This window comes from Lactuca virosa, chromosome 7 (assembly GCF_052849685.1).
Source record: "Lactuca virosa cultivar CGN04683 chromosome 7, Lactuca_virosa_CGN04683_v6, whole genome shotgun sequence".
NCBI classification, from domain to species: Eukaryota; Viridiplantae; Streptophyta; class Magnoliopsida; order Asterales; family Asteraceae; genus Lactuca; species Lactuca virosa.
In genome coordinates, this window is record NC_136432.1 from 175362450 (window position 1) to 175375943 (window position 13494).

Consider the following 13494-nt stretch of genomic DNA (forward strand, 5'->3'; position numbering starts at 1 on the left):
CAGGCGAGGCCCACTATTGTATGACCGGGTTGAAATGCACCCCAGGGCGGGGCCCACTATTGTATGCCAGGTTGAAACACACCCCAGGGCGGGGACCATATTTATTTATTTGGTTGGAATATACCTCAAGGTTAGGCCTAGTTTATTTCTTGCTATGTGGTAATTTGGTGGAACTCACTAAGCTTTGTGCTTACAGTTCATGTTTATGGTTTCAGGTACTTCCGGTTCGAAAAGGGAAGTGCCCGACGTGATTGCACGACATCCTCCCTTCATGATTTCTGCATTTTGAATAATTGTACTCTGAAATTTTGATATTTTATTTGGTGATGGTTTTTGATGATGGGTTTTATGCATACAAACAAACCTATGTGTGCATGCAACCCTAAATAATTGGATCTAGGTTTCTCTATTAGACATACAAGCATTGAACACAAAACAAGAAACCCTAGCATGGATTAGAACACATGCCTTTATTGTTATATTATAATAACAATGGATTCCTTGAAGATCTTGACTTTGAGAACATGTGTCACAAGTGTAACACCTCTAATGCCTCACAAACACACCAAGAAAGAGGATGAGAAGAGAGAGGAGGGAGGAAGTTCTAGAATTCGACATCTTCATAAAAATGGATGTTTATTCCAGTTTAAAAATGAAAATTTTGTTAAATAATCAGGACGCTACAATACCACGGTAGAGGGACTTATTGTAAGAAATTTTCATAGCTACATTTAAGCCTTCCATAGCATTTATGAATAAAAAAGAGGATAGTAGATCACCTTGACGAACGCATCTAGTGATTGGGAATTCTTTTGTGGGAGCACTTTAACAAGAACCGAGGCATGTGTGGAATTAAGATATCCATTAATCCAAGCAATCCATTTGGAACCGAATCTATTGTTCCATCACATATTCAAGGTATTTCCAATTTATCGAGTCAAATGCTTTCTCGAAATCTACTTTAAATAGAAACATCTTTTTTTTTTTGTATTTTCTAGCCCATGAGCAAATTTCGATGATGATTAATAGACCCTTGAGTATGTTTCTACCTTGTACGTATGATGATTGAATCACATCAACCACAATGCCAATCACTCTCTTAAGCATTGAAGCAAGGGTATTGGTTATGATTTTGTACAGACATCCAATGAGGCTTGTAGGTCTATAGTTACTACGTGAGAGTGGACCCTTTACCTTGGCAACCAAATTTATAAATGATGAATTGCAACCCCGAGCAAAGGTACCAAACGCTTCGAAATGCTTTACAAAACGGAGAATGTCGTCTTATTTAGTATTTGACAATTAATAACAAAGTTATAAAAAGTTCAAGTATTATGAAATTTATTCTCTAAATTGAATAATATTATTTAGTATTTGACATTTAATGATTTATAAATTAGATATATTCTTTATATTTAATATTAAATTGATAAATATTACATAAAAAGTTGTACATATATAGACAAATAAATACCAATATTATATTTACTCTTATAGTTCTCAAATTCGCCCCATAAGTAATTGTCTTACATAACAAACTGATAACATGCCATTTTTCAGTTAACTAAGTACATTTAACAGTTATGGATGCTTTTTGTTTGGGAAAACTTCACTAATTAAGCCTGTAATAAATTTAGGAAGAAATTACAAAATACATAATAGAAAACGTGTATTCTCAACACTTGTATGTAGTATTTTGTTACCACACCACTACATATTGTTGAAAAGGGTACATGGTAATTGGTGTGAGTAAACGATGCAAGCATACATCATAATGAATGGGGGACCCCACTAAAGAGACCCGAGTAGAGCAATTGGAAGGGTAGACCACGACCAAATAGCAGAGAAAGGTGACATGCAAGTAAAGAAGGACAACGAGAATACGTCCAACAAACCTAATCGGTAGTAAATCCCAACAAGGTTAGTCAAATCCCATAAATCTAAAACATAGAACTAAATCCTCTCTAATAAATAAAAGTTTTTTTTGTCACTTGTTACACTCTCATTCAATTTGTCAAATGTCATTTTGTGGTTATTTTGAATTAATTTTTTTCTACATGTCATTTTATGAGTTTTTTCTATTTTATTAAATTCCACATAATATTTTAATATAGTAATTGTAATAAATGTAGTAATAAATATATATCAATTTCATTAATGAACTTACCTTTTAATTTCCAAATTTCCAAATTTAAACTCATTAGTTTCATTTATTTATTTAAATTTAAAAGATAAAAAACATTTTCATTATAATAATTCATTATTTTTCTTATTTTCTTTTAAATTCAAAGTTCTCGTATATTTTAACCTTTATATTTAACTTTTTTTTAAATTAACTCATGTAATACATAAGTCTCACAACTAATGCAATATTATTTGATTAAAAATCAATAATCTTCGGTCAAGTAAAGAACACACAACAAACTCAAGGCAAGACTATAATCTAACTCATTCACAATGTAATACAACGAACAATTGTTCTAACTTAGACATCATTGTGTATCACTAGGAACCCTACTGTTGATATTTTTGACCTTTCTTATTTTACAATTTTCAGGAAGTTATTAACTCTCTCTTGAATCATCGACGTTGTATGATCCACAAGCGGGATAAAACCTATTTGGTGGTGATGACATAGCATCAATGATTTGGTATCTCGTCTCTAGGCCTTAAAAACAAATGATACTTCATCCATGTCAAACAAAAAACGGCTATACAAGTTGATAGTTACTAAAGGTGAAGGAGGGATCTTTGGAGTGAAAGAGTGTAAATTCTCTAAAGTACAAGGGCTAAATAGGAGTCGACCAAAAGCTTGAGGCCCGTATTGTAATTACGGGTAACAACAGCTGGAAGTCGAGTTGACTCAACTCTCAAGGGCTGCACAAGCACGGGCCAGTTGGATACTTCAGGTTGATAAAACTCGGATTCGAAAAGCGAAGATTATCGAAGGAATCATACGCAGGGAATGATTCAGAGATAAGTAAATTAGCGAGGAAGACGAAGAAGAAGTTAAGAATTGAAAAAGAATAGTTTGAATCCGTCTCTATCAATGGCTAATTTGGTTTCCCCTGAAACGCTCGAGATTTGCAAGCAGGCTGCTGGAATTGCTGGTCCGTATTTCTCTATTCCTCTCCTTCTCTGTTTGTGTATGTGTGTTTGTTTGTAGGTGAAACCTGGTAATCATATCAGTTGCAGCAATTATATACGAAATTATGTAGAAATAAGTTTGCAATGTGATTTGGTATCTAATTTTGTCTGTTTTCATCACGTAAGTACGTGAACACTCCTTGAAGTAGCAAATCGATTGGAAATATTTGCGTAATTATGGAACACGACATGTCTGTATCATTCAATTACTCATGTTCTCAATTCGGCTTGCTATTAAAAACCTCTAACTATAAGAACGGAACGAGTTTGAAGAAATGGAAGAGTACTGTTCGGATCTGGGACCATGTTCGACATTTTTAGGGTCGATCCATGTTGTATATGTACAGAATTAGGGATAAAGAACTCCTAATTGCATTAATCACTGATAAGACCTGTTAAAATTGGATTTGGATTGTTAATCTCCATGAAGTCGAACACTTCGAACCTCTGTTCGAGCCTTCGAACACCAAAACAAAAAGTACTCGCTGTGTGACTGTGTCCATAGTTATAGATTTTAAAGCATATCCATACATATCTCTTAAAAACTAAAAAGCAAACACATCTTGCCTTTTCATTTGTTTATCATATAATCAACTGTTTAATTTTAATATTCAATTCACTTTACTCCAAATACCTTTTTCTAATGTTCTAAATTCTCTTACAACTTTTGCAGGGAACATATTTGCTTTTGGCCTCTTTGTGTCACCCATGTAAGTATCAATCAACAATTTCTATAACATTCAAGAACATACAAATCAAACACTCTTCTTCTAATCTTCTTTCTTCATTTCCAGACCTACATTTAGAAGAATCATCAGAAACCAATCAACAGAACAATTCTCAGGAATCCCATACATATACGCCCTCTTAAACTGCTTAATCTGTGCCTGGTATGGCTGCCCCTTCATATCATCCGATAATTTACTTGTCACAACAGTTAATTCAGTTGGAGCAGTTTTCCAATTATCCTACATAATCATCTACATAACAAATACTGAAAAACCCAAAAAGGTTAGTACTTAGTACCCTTTATAATCCTATGTTTATATATCTATCCAAAACATTAAAGAATATGACATCATCATTGCAGTTCAAGATGTCAGCATTACTTGTAGCAGTTTTTGGCCTATTTGCAGTCATTTCAATTGGAAGTATGCTGATAACAGATCTTGAATTTCGCCATTTATTAATCGGGTTTTTGAGCTGTTTTACTCTCATATCAATGTTTGCTTCCCCTCTGTCAGTAATGGTACATTATAAATTTATAATCATATGTGTTTATTTATTTATTTACATTGATTAAATTTCATAATTTTAAATGATATGATTAAGTTTCTTTCAGAATATAGTGATTCAGACAAGGAGTGTTGAGTTCATGCCATTTTACCTTTCTCTATCCACTTTCTTGATGAGCACTTCGTTTTTGTTGTATGGAGTATTCAATTTTGATCCTTTCATTTATGTAAGCAAAATGTGTATAAACAAGATATTTATTTAGTTTGATTATGTTGAGTACTAACATCTGTATTTATTTGAATTTTAGGTTCCAAATGGTATAGGGACAATTCTGGGAATTGCACAATTGGCATTGTACTTTTACTATCATGATAAGTCAAAAGAAGAATCAAGAGAGCCCTTAATAGAGTCGGTTGCATGAACAAAAGTGCAAGTTCTTGATTTGAAGAGATGTGAATTGTGTGATTTTTTGTAGTCCGATTGTGTGTTTGATTGTAAAATTGTAAGTCAATTTCATTTGTCTTTAATATTCATTTGCATTTTGTTGTTGAGAGGTTTGTCCTACTCATGTATATTAAATTCTTGATCTTCAATAAATTTGATTGTTTTGAATCATGTGAGATTACAAGTTTACCCTTCGTCGTTTGACTTTTTTGCTTTAAAATTTGATGTGTCCGACTGAATTTATAAATTTCTAATGAACATGACATAATAGGTTGTACTGTGGTTTTGTTATACATTAGACTGGGATTGTGACTGTTAATGGAACAAAAGTTGTAAATTTTTGTTCTACCAAAGAGATGGAACAAGATGAGGCAGACTGAATCTCGATCTCTCACATCTGTGTAAAAGACGTGAATGTCCTTCTCATTCTCATCATTGAAAATAGAGTAGAAAGCTTGTAATGTCCGATCAAATGTAGTCTCGTGTAACAAATGCAGCCGAAGGCTGCATTTGATACACTGGGCTGGATTAGGTTGAATCTGGATAAGCTTTCTAGGATAATTTTTAATGACGAGGATGAGGAGAGCATTCATGTCTTTGTACAAATGAGAGATCAAGAATGAGTCTATGTCCCATCTTTTTTGGTGAAACAAAAAATTCAACTTTTATCACATTGACATCAATCATGGTCTCAAATACAGTGTATGTCAATGTCAGTATAACATGTTCTGTCATAGTCAGTCTCAAGTCTCAAATACCGTGCATGTCAGACAGTAACGTATTTTGTCATGCATGACAGACGGAGCCTAAATATACACAGAAAATGGTTTGAACAAAAAAGTGACTGATTTACTATAATTTTTTTGATACAAAAGAACGAAAAAAGAGAAAAGAACTATAAAAGATCTCGCAAAGTAGCTCTAACCGTAGGCTGTTCCTGCAATAGATTTAATTTAGGTTAAAAGTCAAGACTCAAGAGCAACGTACAACAATCGAAGCACAGGGTACAAGATGTTATAGCGTGATACCTGGATATTAGGAGCACGTGCTTGATCTAACGGCTTCCCTCCTTCGTCATAAAGAATAAGCCCACTAAACCTCGGCCACTCACACTTCTCGCCCATAAGTATCGGCCGCTGCCACACTGGAGACACCGCATTATGGCTGGGCCACCCCTTTTCGCCGCCACCTCTAGCCAGCAACGGAGTGGGCTGCTCTTTCCGGCTAGCACTCAAATCACCGCCCCATTTACTCGCCTTGCTCCACCGCACCGACCCCGTCAAAGCCTTCTTAACTGTCACCCAATGTCCCGGCGGGTCCACCACGCCGCCACCGTCTTGAATGGTTTTTGTAGCTCTCTGCCGCCACACTGTGGCGGCACAAAACCCGACAACTACCACAATGAGGAAAACGGTGCATGCGAAGAAGAGGATTGCTTCTTGTGTGGAAAGCTTCCATTTATCTTCTAGATTCCAAAGTGCTTCCATGGATGTGAGTTGTGATTTGCATGGGAGAATGAAGGAAATAGGCGTTATTTTTGGGGGGTTTATTTTAGCATTAATTTGGTGGCCGGTCACTTTCCTATGATTAGCCGTTGGATATTTAATTACCACTCAACGGCACCGACAACGTCACGGGGATGTCTGAAGCTGCGGTGGTTCATTAAAGATTGCCAATGACACAAACTCCAGGTTCATCTTTTATGATATAAAATGTTATCGGTAAAAAAATACAGTATATCATTATGAAATTTATTTAGAAAGTTTTGTTTTTTGTTTATGTTTTTGAAGAAAAGCAATTGGATTGAAACGGTATTCGGTAGACATTTGCCTCTTAGAAAGGCCAAAATCACTTTAAATTTCAACATTGCTATGCTTCATCTTACGTCATTGATCATACGATTGACTTTGTATTCCTTTCAAAAACATACCACCCAGTCACGCATGTTAGAATTTTATTTATATCTTTCTAAAGAGAAATTAAATATCCTCTTCCTTTTATGTCTATTTATCTTTCTATCCCTTTGAAATTTTGACTTGTGAAAATTAATAACACTAGCACAAACTTCAAATACAATATTATCATATTTATTAAACTCATATATATATATATATATATATATATATATATATATATATATATATATATATATATATATATATATATAGTTGACAGATGGGGATGAAAATACCAAATTTTTCCACGGTTTCGTAAACAATCGAAATAGAAAGAACCATATAAACGGCCTCTTGATAAACGGTAGGTGGTCATGTCAACCAGGGGAGATTAAAGATGAAGTTTTTAAGTTTTTCTCAGCAAAATTTCAAGAGAAATGGAAGGCAAGACCGGAATTCAGAAGCAACAGATTCAAAAAGCTCTCTCCTACCAGCAGTGAGTTTCTGGAAGGTAGTATATCTATTGATGAAGTGAAAAGGGCTGTGTGGGCATGCGGAAATGATAAGGCTCCAGGGCCGGATGGTTTTACCTTCAATTTCCTGAAAAAATATTGGGAAGTCTTAAAGGAGGATATTATTGCATATGTGAAACATTTCGAACGGTGGGGTAGGCTTTTCCGAGGATGTAACTCTTCGTTTATAACATTAGCGGCTAAGGTCAAAGACCCGTTATCCCTTGGGGATTACAGGCCCATTAGTCTTATCGGTTCATTATACAAAATAATAGCAAAGATCTTAGCATCAAGAATCAGATTGGTGATGGGGGAATGTATAGATGAAGTTCAAACTGCATTCGTGGAAGGACGGAATATTCTTGAAGGACCTCTTATTATTAATGAATTGTGTACACGGGGGAAGAAGATCAATAAGAAGATTTTACTCTTCAAAGCAGATTTTAATAAAGCTTTTGATTCGGTGAATTGGAAATTCTTAGATTCCATGATGCAGCAAATGAATTTCGGGATAAAGGGGAGGACTTGGATGATAGGATGTTTGGAGTCGGCTAGGGCTTTTATATTGGTGAACGGTAGTCCAACGGCGGAATTTCAACTTGAAAAAGGAGTAAGACAGGGAGACCCTCTTTCGCCATTTCTTTTTATACTGGCTTTGGAAGGGTTGAATATTGCATTAAAGGAAGCAGTTGCCAAAGGTGTCTTTCAAGGTATATCTATTCCAAATTCTGATATTAAAATATCACATCTATTTTACGCGGACGACGCACTTTTCATTGGCGAATGGTCGAGACAAAATATAAAGAACCGAGACAAAATATAAAGAACCTTGCAAGGATACTTAAATGCTTTCAAGTGTCTTCCGGATTAAGTGTTAACTTTAATAAATCGAAAGTGTTTGGCATATGTGTTAATTCTCAAGAGGTTGAAAATTGGGCATCACCGTTAGGATGTCAGCCTAGTGCATTGCCATTCATTTACCTTGGGATGCCAGTGGGGATGAGTATGAACAGGAAAAGTTCTTGGAATCTGATACTTGAAAAATTCAGAAATAAACTTTCTAGATGGAAATCAAAGACCTTGAGCTTTGGTGGGAGGGTGACTCTTGCAAAGGCAGTTTTAGGTAATCTCCCCACATTCTATTTATCATTATTTGCTGCACCATTGGGGATCTTTGAGGCGTTAGAGAAAATAAGGAGAAACTTCATATGGGGTGGTCGAGGAAATGAATCAAAAATTAAATGGGTTGCCTGGGACAAAATGTTGGCGCCTAAGGAGGTGGGTGGGTTAGGTCTCGGTTCTATAAGGGCATTAAACATAGCTTTATTAACAAAATGGAAATGAAGATTTTTCAATGAACGGGACTCATTATGGGTGAATATAATAAATGGTCTACACAATCTTGGTTTATTTCCGCCAAGCCGGTTGTCTTCCAGGTACCGAGGTGGAGTATGGCGGAACATCGACAAATGTAAAAATTCTCTTGTTAATTTAAACATTGTAGAGACGCATGTTATTCGATGAAAACAGGAGGGCACTGGATGGGTTTCCGACTTCGTGGTTGATGGAAAATTTAGTGTCGCAGCATTAAGAGGAAGGATCGAGCGGGCTGGTCATTGGATACCTGATGGAGCCTTCACGTGGTGTAACTGGATTCCGAACAAAGTGAGTTGTTTCGTATGGAGAGCAAAGATGGATCGGATTCCAACAGTGAACGCTCTTGTTATGCGAGGAGTCCAAGTGCAGGCCTTAAACTGTAGTGCTTGTATCTCAGATATTGAATCCACAGATCATATGCTGGTCACTTGCCCGTTTGCATATTCAATTTGGAACCGGATATGGAATTGGTGTGGTATCATACCTCGTCAATTATTCAGTGTTAAGGAGATCTTAAATTTTGCAGCTGAACGTAGACATCCCCCAAAAATGAGAAGAACAATGAACGCAATCATTTTCGGAGCATTATGGTGTATTTGGAAAACAAGAAATGACAGAATCTTCAATGAAAAATTTACCAACCCGGATCTTATGTTTGAAGGAGTAAAATCCATGGTTTATGTATGGATTAAACATAGATATGGAAAAGGAAAATTTATATGGGGGGAATGGACAAAATCCCCGTTCTCTTTTTTGTAACTGTACTCTAATACGTTTGACTTTCACTAGTGACTTGCTAGTGAGTGTCTATTAATAAAATTGCCGGTTCCATATATATATATATATATATATATATATATATATATATATATATATATATATATATATATATATATATAATTATTCATATTTATTAGTATATTAAAAAATACTCTTTAAACTGATTATTAAAAATAATTAATTTTTACATTACAATATTATCTTTTTTCCGCATTACTATTTTCGACCTATATATTTTTTAAATCCTTGCAAAATATTGACATTCATATTGAAATTAGTTCATCCGCGATTACACCTCTAACACTCAAGATGAAGACCAAACTTGTTTACAAGAGAAACCTCAAGTCTCTTAAATCGATTATAGAGATGAAACATATTGCTTAACAATCCATTAGGAATATAAAAATCATCGAGTTTTGCTAATCAATTATGCAAAATATGAAGCGGCAAATAATCATATCGTGAATAAGAAGATCGATTGTGCGAGGATTGCAAATGAGTATTTTAGTAATTGAATTATAATCTAATTTAAAGGTTGATGTTTTTAATTTTTTAATATTAATGATCATTAAAATAAGTATTTTGGTATATGTGTGAGTTTATACGTTTTATAAGGATATGATGACGTATCCCTTGGGATATGTCTGGGAAACACCTAGCATGTTATCTTGGCGACCACCATGTCGTTTAGCTAGCCAAACCTAGTGCCAACTGGAAAGCGACCATGCTCCACGTCAGTGGCTTTCGCCTCACTTAGGCAACGCTCTGTGTCGGAAAGCCCGTAGGGGTTTGGCTCTTCAACGGACACTATTGCCTTGAGACAAAAAGGCAACACCTCCAGGCGACAAAGGTAATGCTCAAAGCATTATCGGAACCAACCACAAACTTTGACTAAGAGAAGAATACGATCATCCAAACAGCGTCTTTGACCCTTGTCAGATCTGACGTCCTTGTCCCTCGTGCATGATCGACCACAAGACCTTAATATACAAAGGCCTCCATAATGGATTGGTAAAAAACAAGTTATCCTACCCTCACTCTTGTTAGGTTTCTATGCATTTAAACACATTCGCATGGCAACTGAAATATAATAACATCTTATGTGTTTATGTAACCTAAGGATCTAAGTTACATGATATACAACTACCCTATGAAAAATATAAACAGTGGAAGAACTGCATTGTAACGACCCAAATTTTCCAAAGAAATTTTTCATTTTTAATTAGTCAACCATTTTTCATAAAACGTAAAGATTCTGATAATTGTTTTCAAAACCACAAGCATCACAACATTATTATTTTCAAAACATCAGAGTGTCCCCCAAATTAGATCGGAAAAGAGAGATAGAGTGCACGCCACATCATCACGCCTTGCCTTTACCCTTGGGCTCCGATATACCTGAAACAAATCCACAAACGGTAAGATGAAAGCTTAGTGAGTCCCCCAGAGCATACCCCACACAAACCACATATCACATTAGCTATAAAGGTACCTCTACCACGTATCACATGTCGATTAGCCATGAGTTATCTCTACCGTTAGCCACAAAGGCTATCTCTACCATCAGCCATAAGGCCATCTCTACCATTAGCCGTAAGGCTATCTCTACCGTTAACCACGAAGGTTATCTCTACCACATATCATACACACAAACATATTACACCTCTACATAACAAGTAAACCAACTATCACAAAATGGGACGGCCTTGGTGCCTTAGACCCATTGGTATGGTGAGAAAAATAACCTCTCAAAGGCCGAACTGGCAAACTGGATTCAGGTATGCCTGTGCTGCCCTTCCCAAACTATTTATAATCAATGAATAAATAACTCAGCACAATCCCATAAATACCCCCAGGGTCAACCCTGGTCAAAGTCAAAGTCTATAGTCAAATCAACAGTCCATAGTGACCTTGACTCGTCGAGTACAATCAATCACTCGTCGGGTTCCATGCTTGACTCGCCGACTCGCCGAGTCACCCGAGGGACTCGTCGAGTTCCTTGGTGTGTACGTTCGTACACCTCTGACCGTAAACCCTTGGCCGAACACCCTTGGTCGTACACTCTTGGCCGTACACTCTTGGCCGTACACTAGAAAACCCTCTCGACTCACCGAGTCTCTTGCACGACTCGTCGAGTCCCTATTAGTCCTTTATGGTTACGGCCTCTTCCAGTGGGACTCAAGGCCCCAAACTTCAGATCTATACTCTACTAGTGTGGATAACACGTAAAGTTGCAAACTTTACGTGCATGCAAAGCCTCTCATAGCCATAATCACCAAAACTAACCTTCCAACAAGGTTTCCATGCATGGAGAGGAAATGGCTTAATAAAGGGTGCAACTTTATGATGCTTGGGACCTAAGAAGGTCTAGATCTGGAACCATATCCTTGTGATAGGTCCAGATCTAGGCTTTCTTCCATTTCCTCAAAGTTGGTCACAACTCTCAAATATAATTTATGCTTAAGTTAACAGATTCATACCTCAAATCAATGCCCAAGACGAACTAGATGCTAGATCTAGTGTTTTGCCCTTGATACTTCTTCTTCAAGCTTGGAATCCTCCCCAAAATCTCAAGGATAAGCTCCCAATTGATCTTACTTCACTCATAAGAGGGTGTGCGGCCGTAAACGTTCTTTTAAGGTGCTAAGGGAGGCTACTGGGGGCGGATAATGATGTTTATATAAGGGGCAAACCCCAAAATTAGGGTTTTCTTTAAACAGCTCGGACTCGCCGAGTCGACCCTTCCGACTCGCCGAGTCACCTCCGTCCCGCGTTCCAGATACTCGACTCTACTCGACGAGTTGGTCCTCCAACTCGCCGAGTCCATGCATGAACCTCTCCAAATTGTCAACTTTAAGCCAATACCTGAATCGGGTGTTACATGTCTCCCCCACTTGAACTAGGCTTCGTCCTCAAAGTCTGCTGACCCAAATAAATCAGGGTAATGCTTTCGCATCTCCTCCTCCGGTTCCCAAGTCCACTCGGAACCCTTCCGATGCTGCCATTGCACTTTCACCAGTCTTACTTCCTTATTTTGAAGAGCCTTCGTCTTCCTATCCAATATGGCAACAGGCTTCTCAATGTAGTTCAAGCTCTCATCCACCTGGATATCACCCAACGAGACAACCGCAGCCTCGTCGGTGACACACTTCCGAAGTTGCGACACATGGAACGTGTTGTGAATCTGGTTAAGCTCCTCTGGCAGATCCAAGCGATATGTCACTTTTCCCACTCGGGTCATGATCCTGAACGGGCCTACATACCGAGGCCCCAGCTTGCACCTTTTCCGAAACCTAATGATCCCTTTCTAGGGCGACACCTTCAGCAACACCAAATCCCCCACCTGAAACTCCAGATCTGATCGTTGTCGGTCGGCATAGCTTTTTTGATGGCTCTGCGCGACCCGCAACCGGTCGCACACCTGTTGAATCAACCCAGTAGTCTTGAGCACTACTTCAGTACTTCCCATGACCCGGTGTCCAACCTCATCCCAACAAACCGGGGTCCTACACCTCCGACCATATAACATCTCAAACAGAGCTCGATCGATGCTGGCATGATAACTGTTATTATACGAAAACTCTGCCAATGGAAGATACGTATCCCAACTCCCTCCAAAATCCAACACGTATGCCCGCAGCATATACTCCAGTGTCTGGATCGTTCTCTCACTCTGACCTTCGGTTTGGGGGTAGTACGTCGTGCTAAAATGTAGTTGAGTGCCCAACTCCTCGTGGAATTTCTTCCAGAACCTGGATGTGAACCGAACATCACGATCCGAGACTACTGACACAGGAACCCCATGTCTAGCCACTACTTTACGCACGTAAATGTCCGCCAACTTCTCTGTGGATATAGTTTTGGATATCGGAATGAAATGGGCACTCTTCGTCAGTCTATCCATAATCACCCATATGGCATCCACACCCTCGCCGTCCTTGGCAACTTTGTAATGAAGTCCATCGTGATCTCCCCCCACTTCCACATGGGAATAGGTAGCGGCTGGACCTTACCATGAGGCCGCTGATGCTCGGTCTTGACCTTCCTGCAGGTCAAGCACCGCTCTACAAACCACATAATTTCCCGCTTCATGCATGGCTACC

General features: G+C 37.8%; 2 protein-coding genes across 2 annotated transcripts; one reads left to right on the forward strand and one right to left on the reverse strand.

Moving 5' to 3' along the window:
• The first annotated feature begins 2866 nt into the window (after nucleotides 1-2866).
• SWEET2 (Nodulin MtN3 family protein) lies at nucleotides 2867-4998 on the forward strand. Its single transcript, XM_079060956.1, has 6 exons — nucleotides 2867-3110; nucleotides 3821-3857; nucleotides 3942-4158; nucleotides 4238-4396; nucleotides 4490-4609; nucleotides 4691-4998. The coding sequence occupies exons 1-6, from the start codon at nucleotides 3050-3052 to the stop codon at nucleotides 4802-4804; spliced, it is 708 nt and encodes a 235-aa protein (XP_078917082.1). The 5' UTR covers nucleotides 2867-3049; the 3' UTR covers nucleotides 4805-4998.
• A 656-nt stretch (nucleotides 4999-5654) lies between these two features.
• Nucleotides 5655-6767, reverse strand: LOC145123329 (uncharacterized). Its single transcript, XM_079058539.1, has 2 exons — nucleotides 5856-6767; nucleotides 5655-5764 (listed from the first exon to the last, which is right to left on the reverse strand). Exons 1-2 carry the CDS (start codon nucleotides 6312-6314, stop codon nucleotides 5723-5725), a joined length of 501 nt encoding a protein of 166 aa, XP_078914665.1. The 5' UTR covers nucleotides 6315-6767; the 3' UTR covers nucleotides 5655-5722.
• Nucleotides 6768-13494: the final 6727 nt, after the last annotated feature.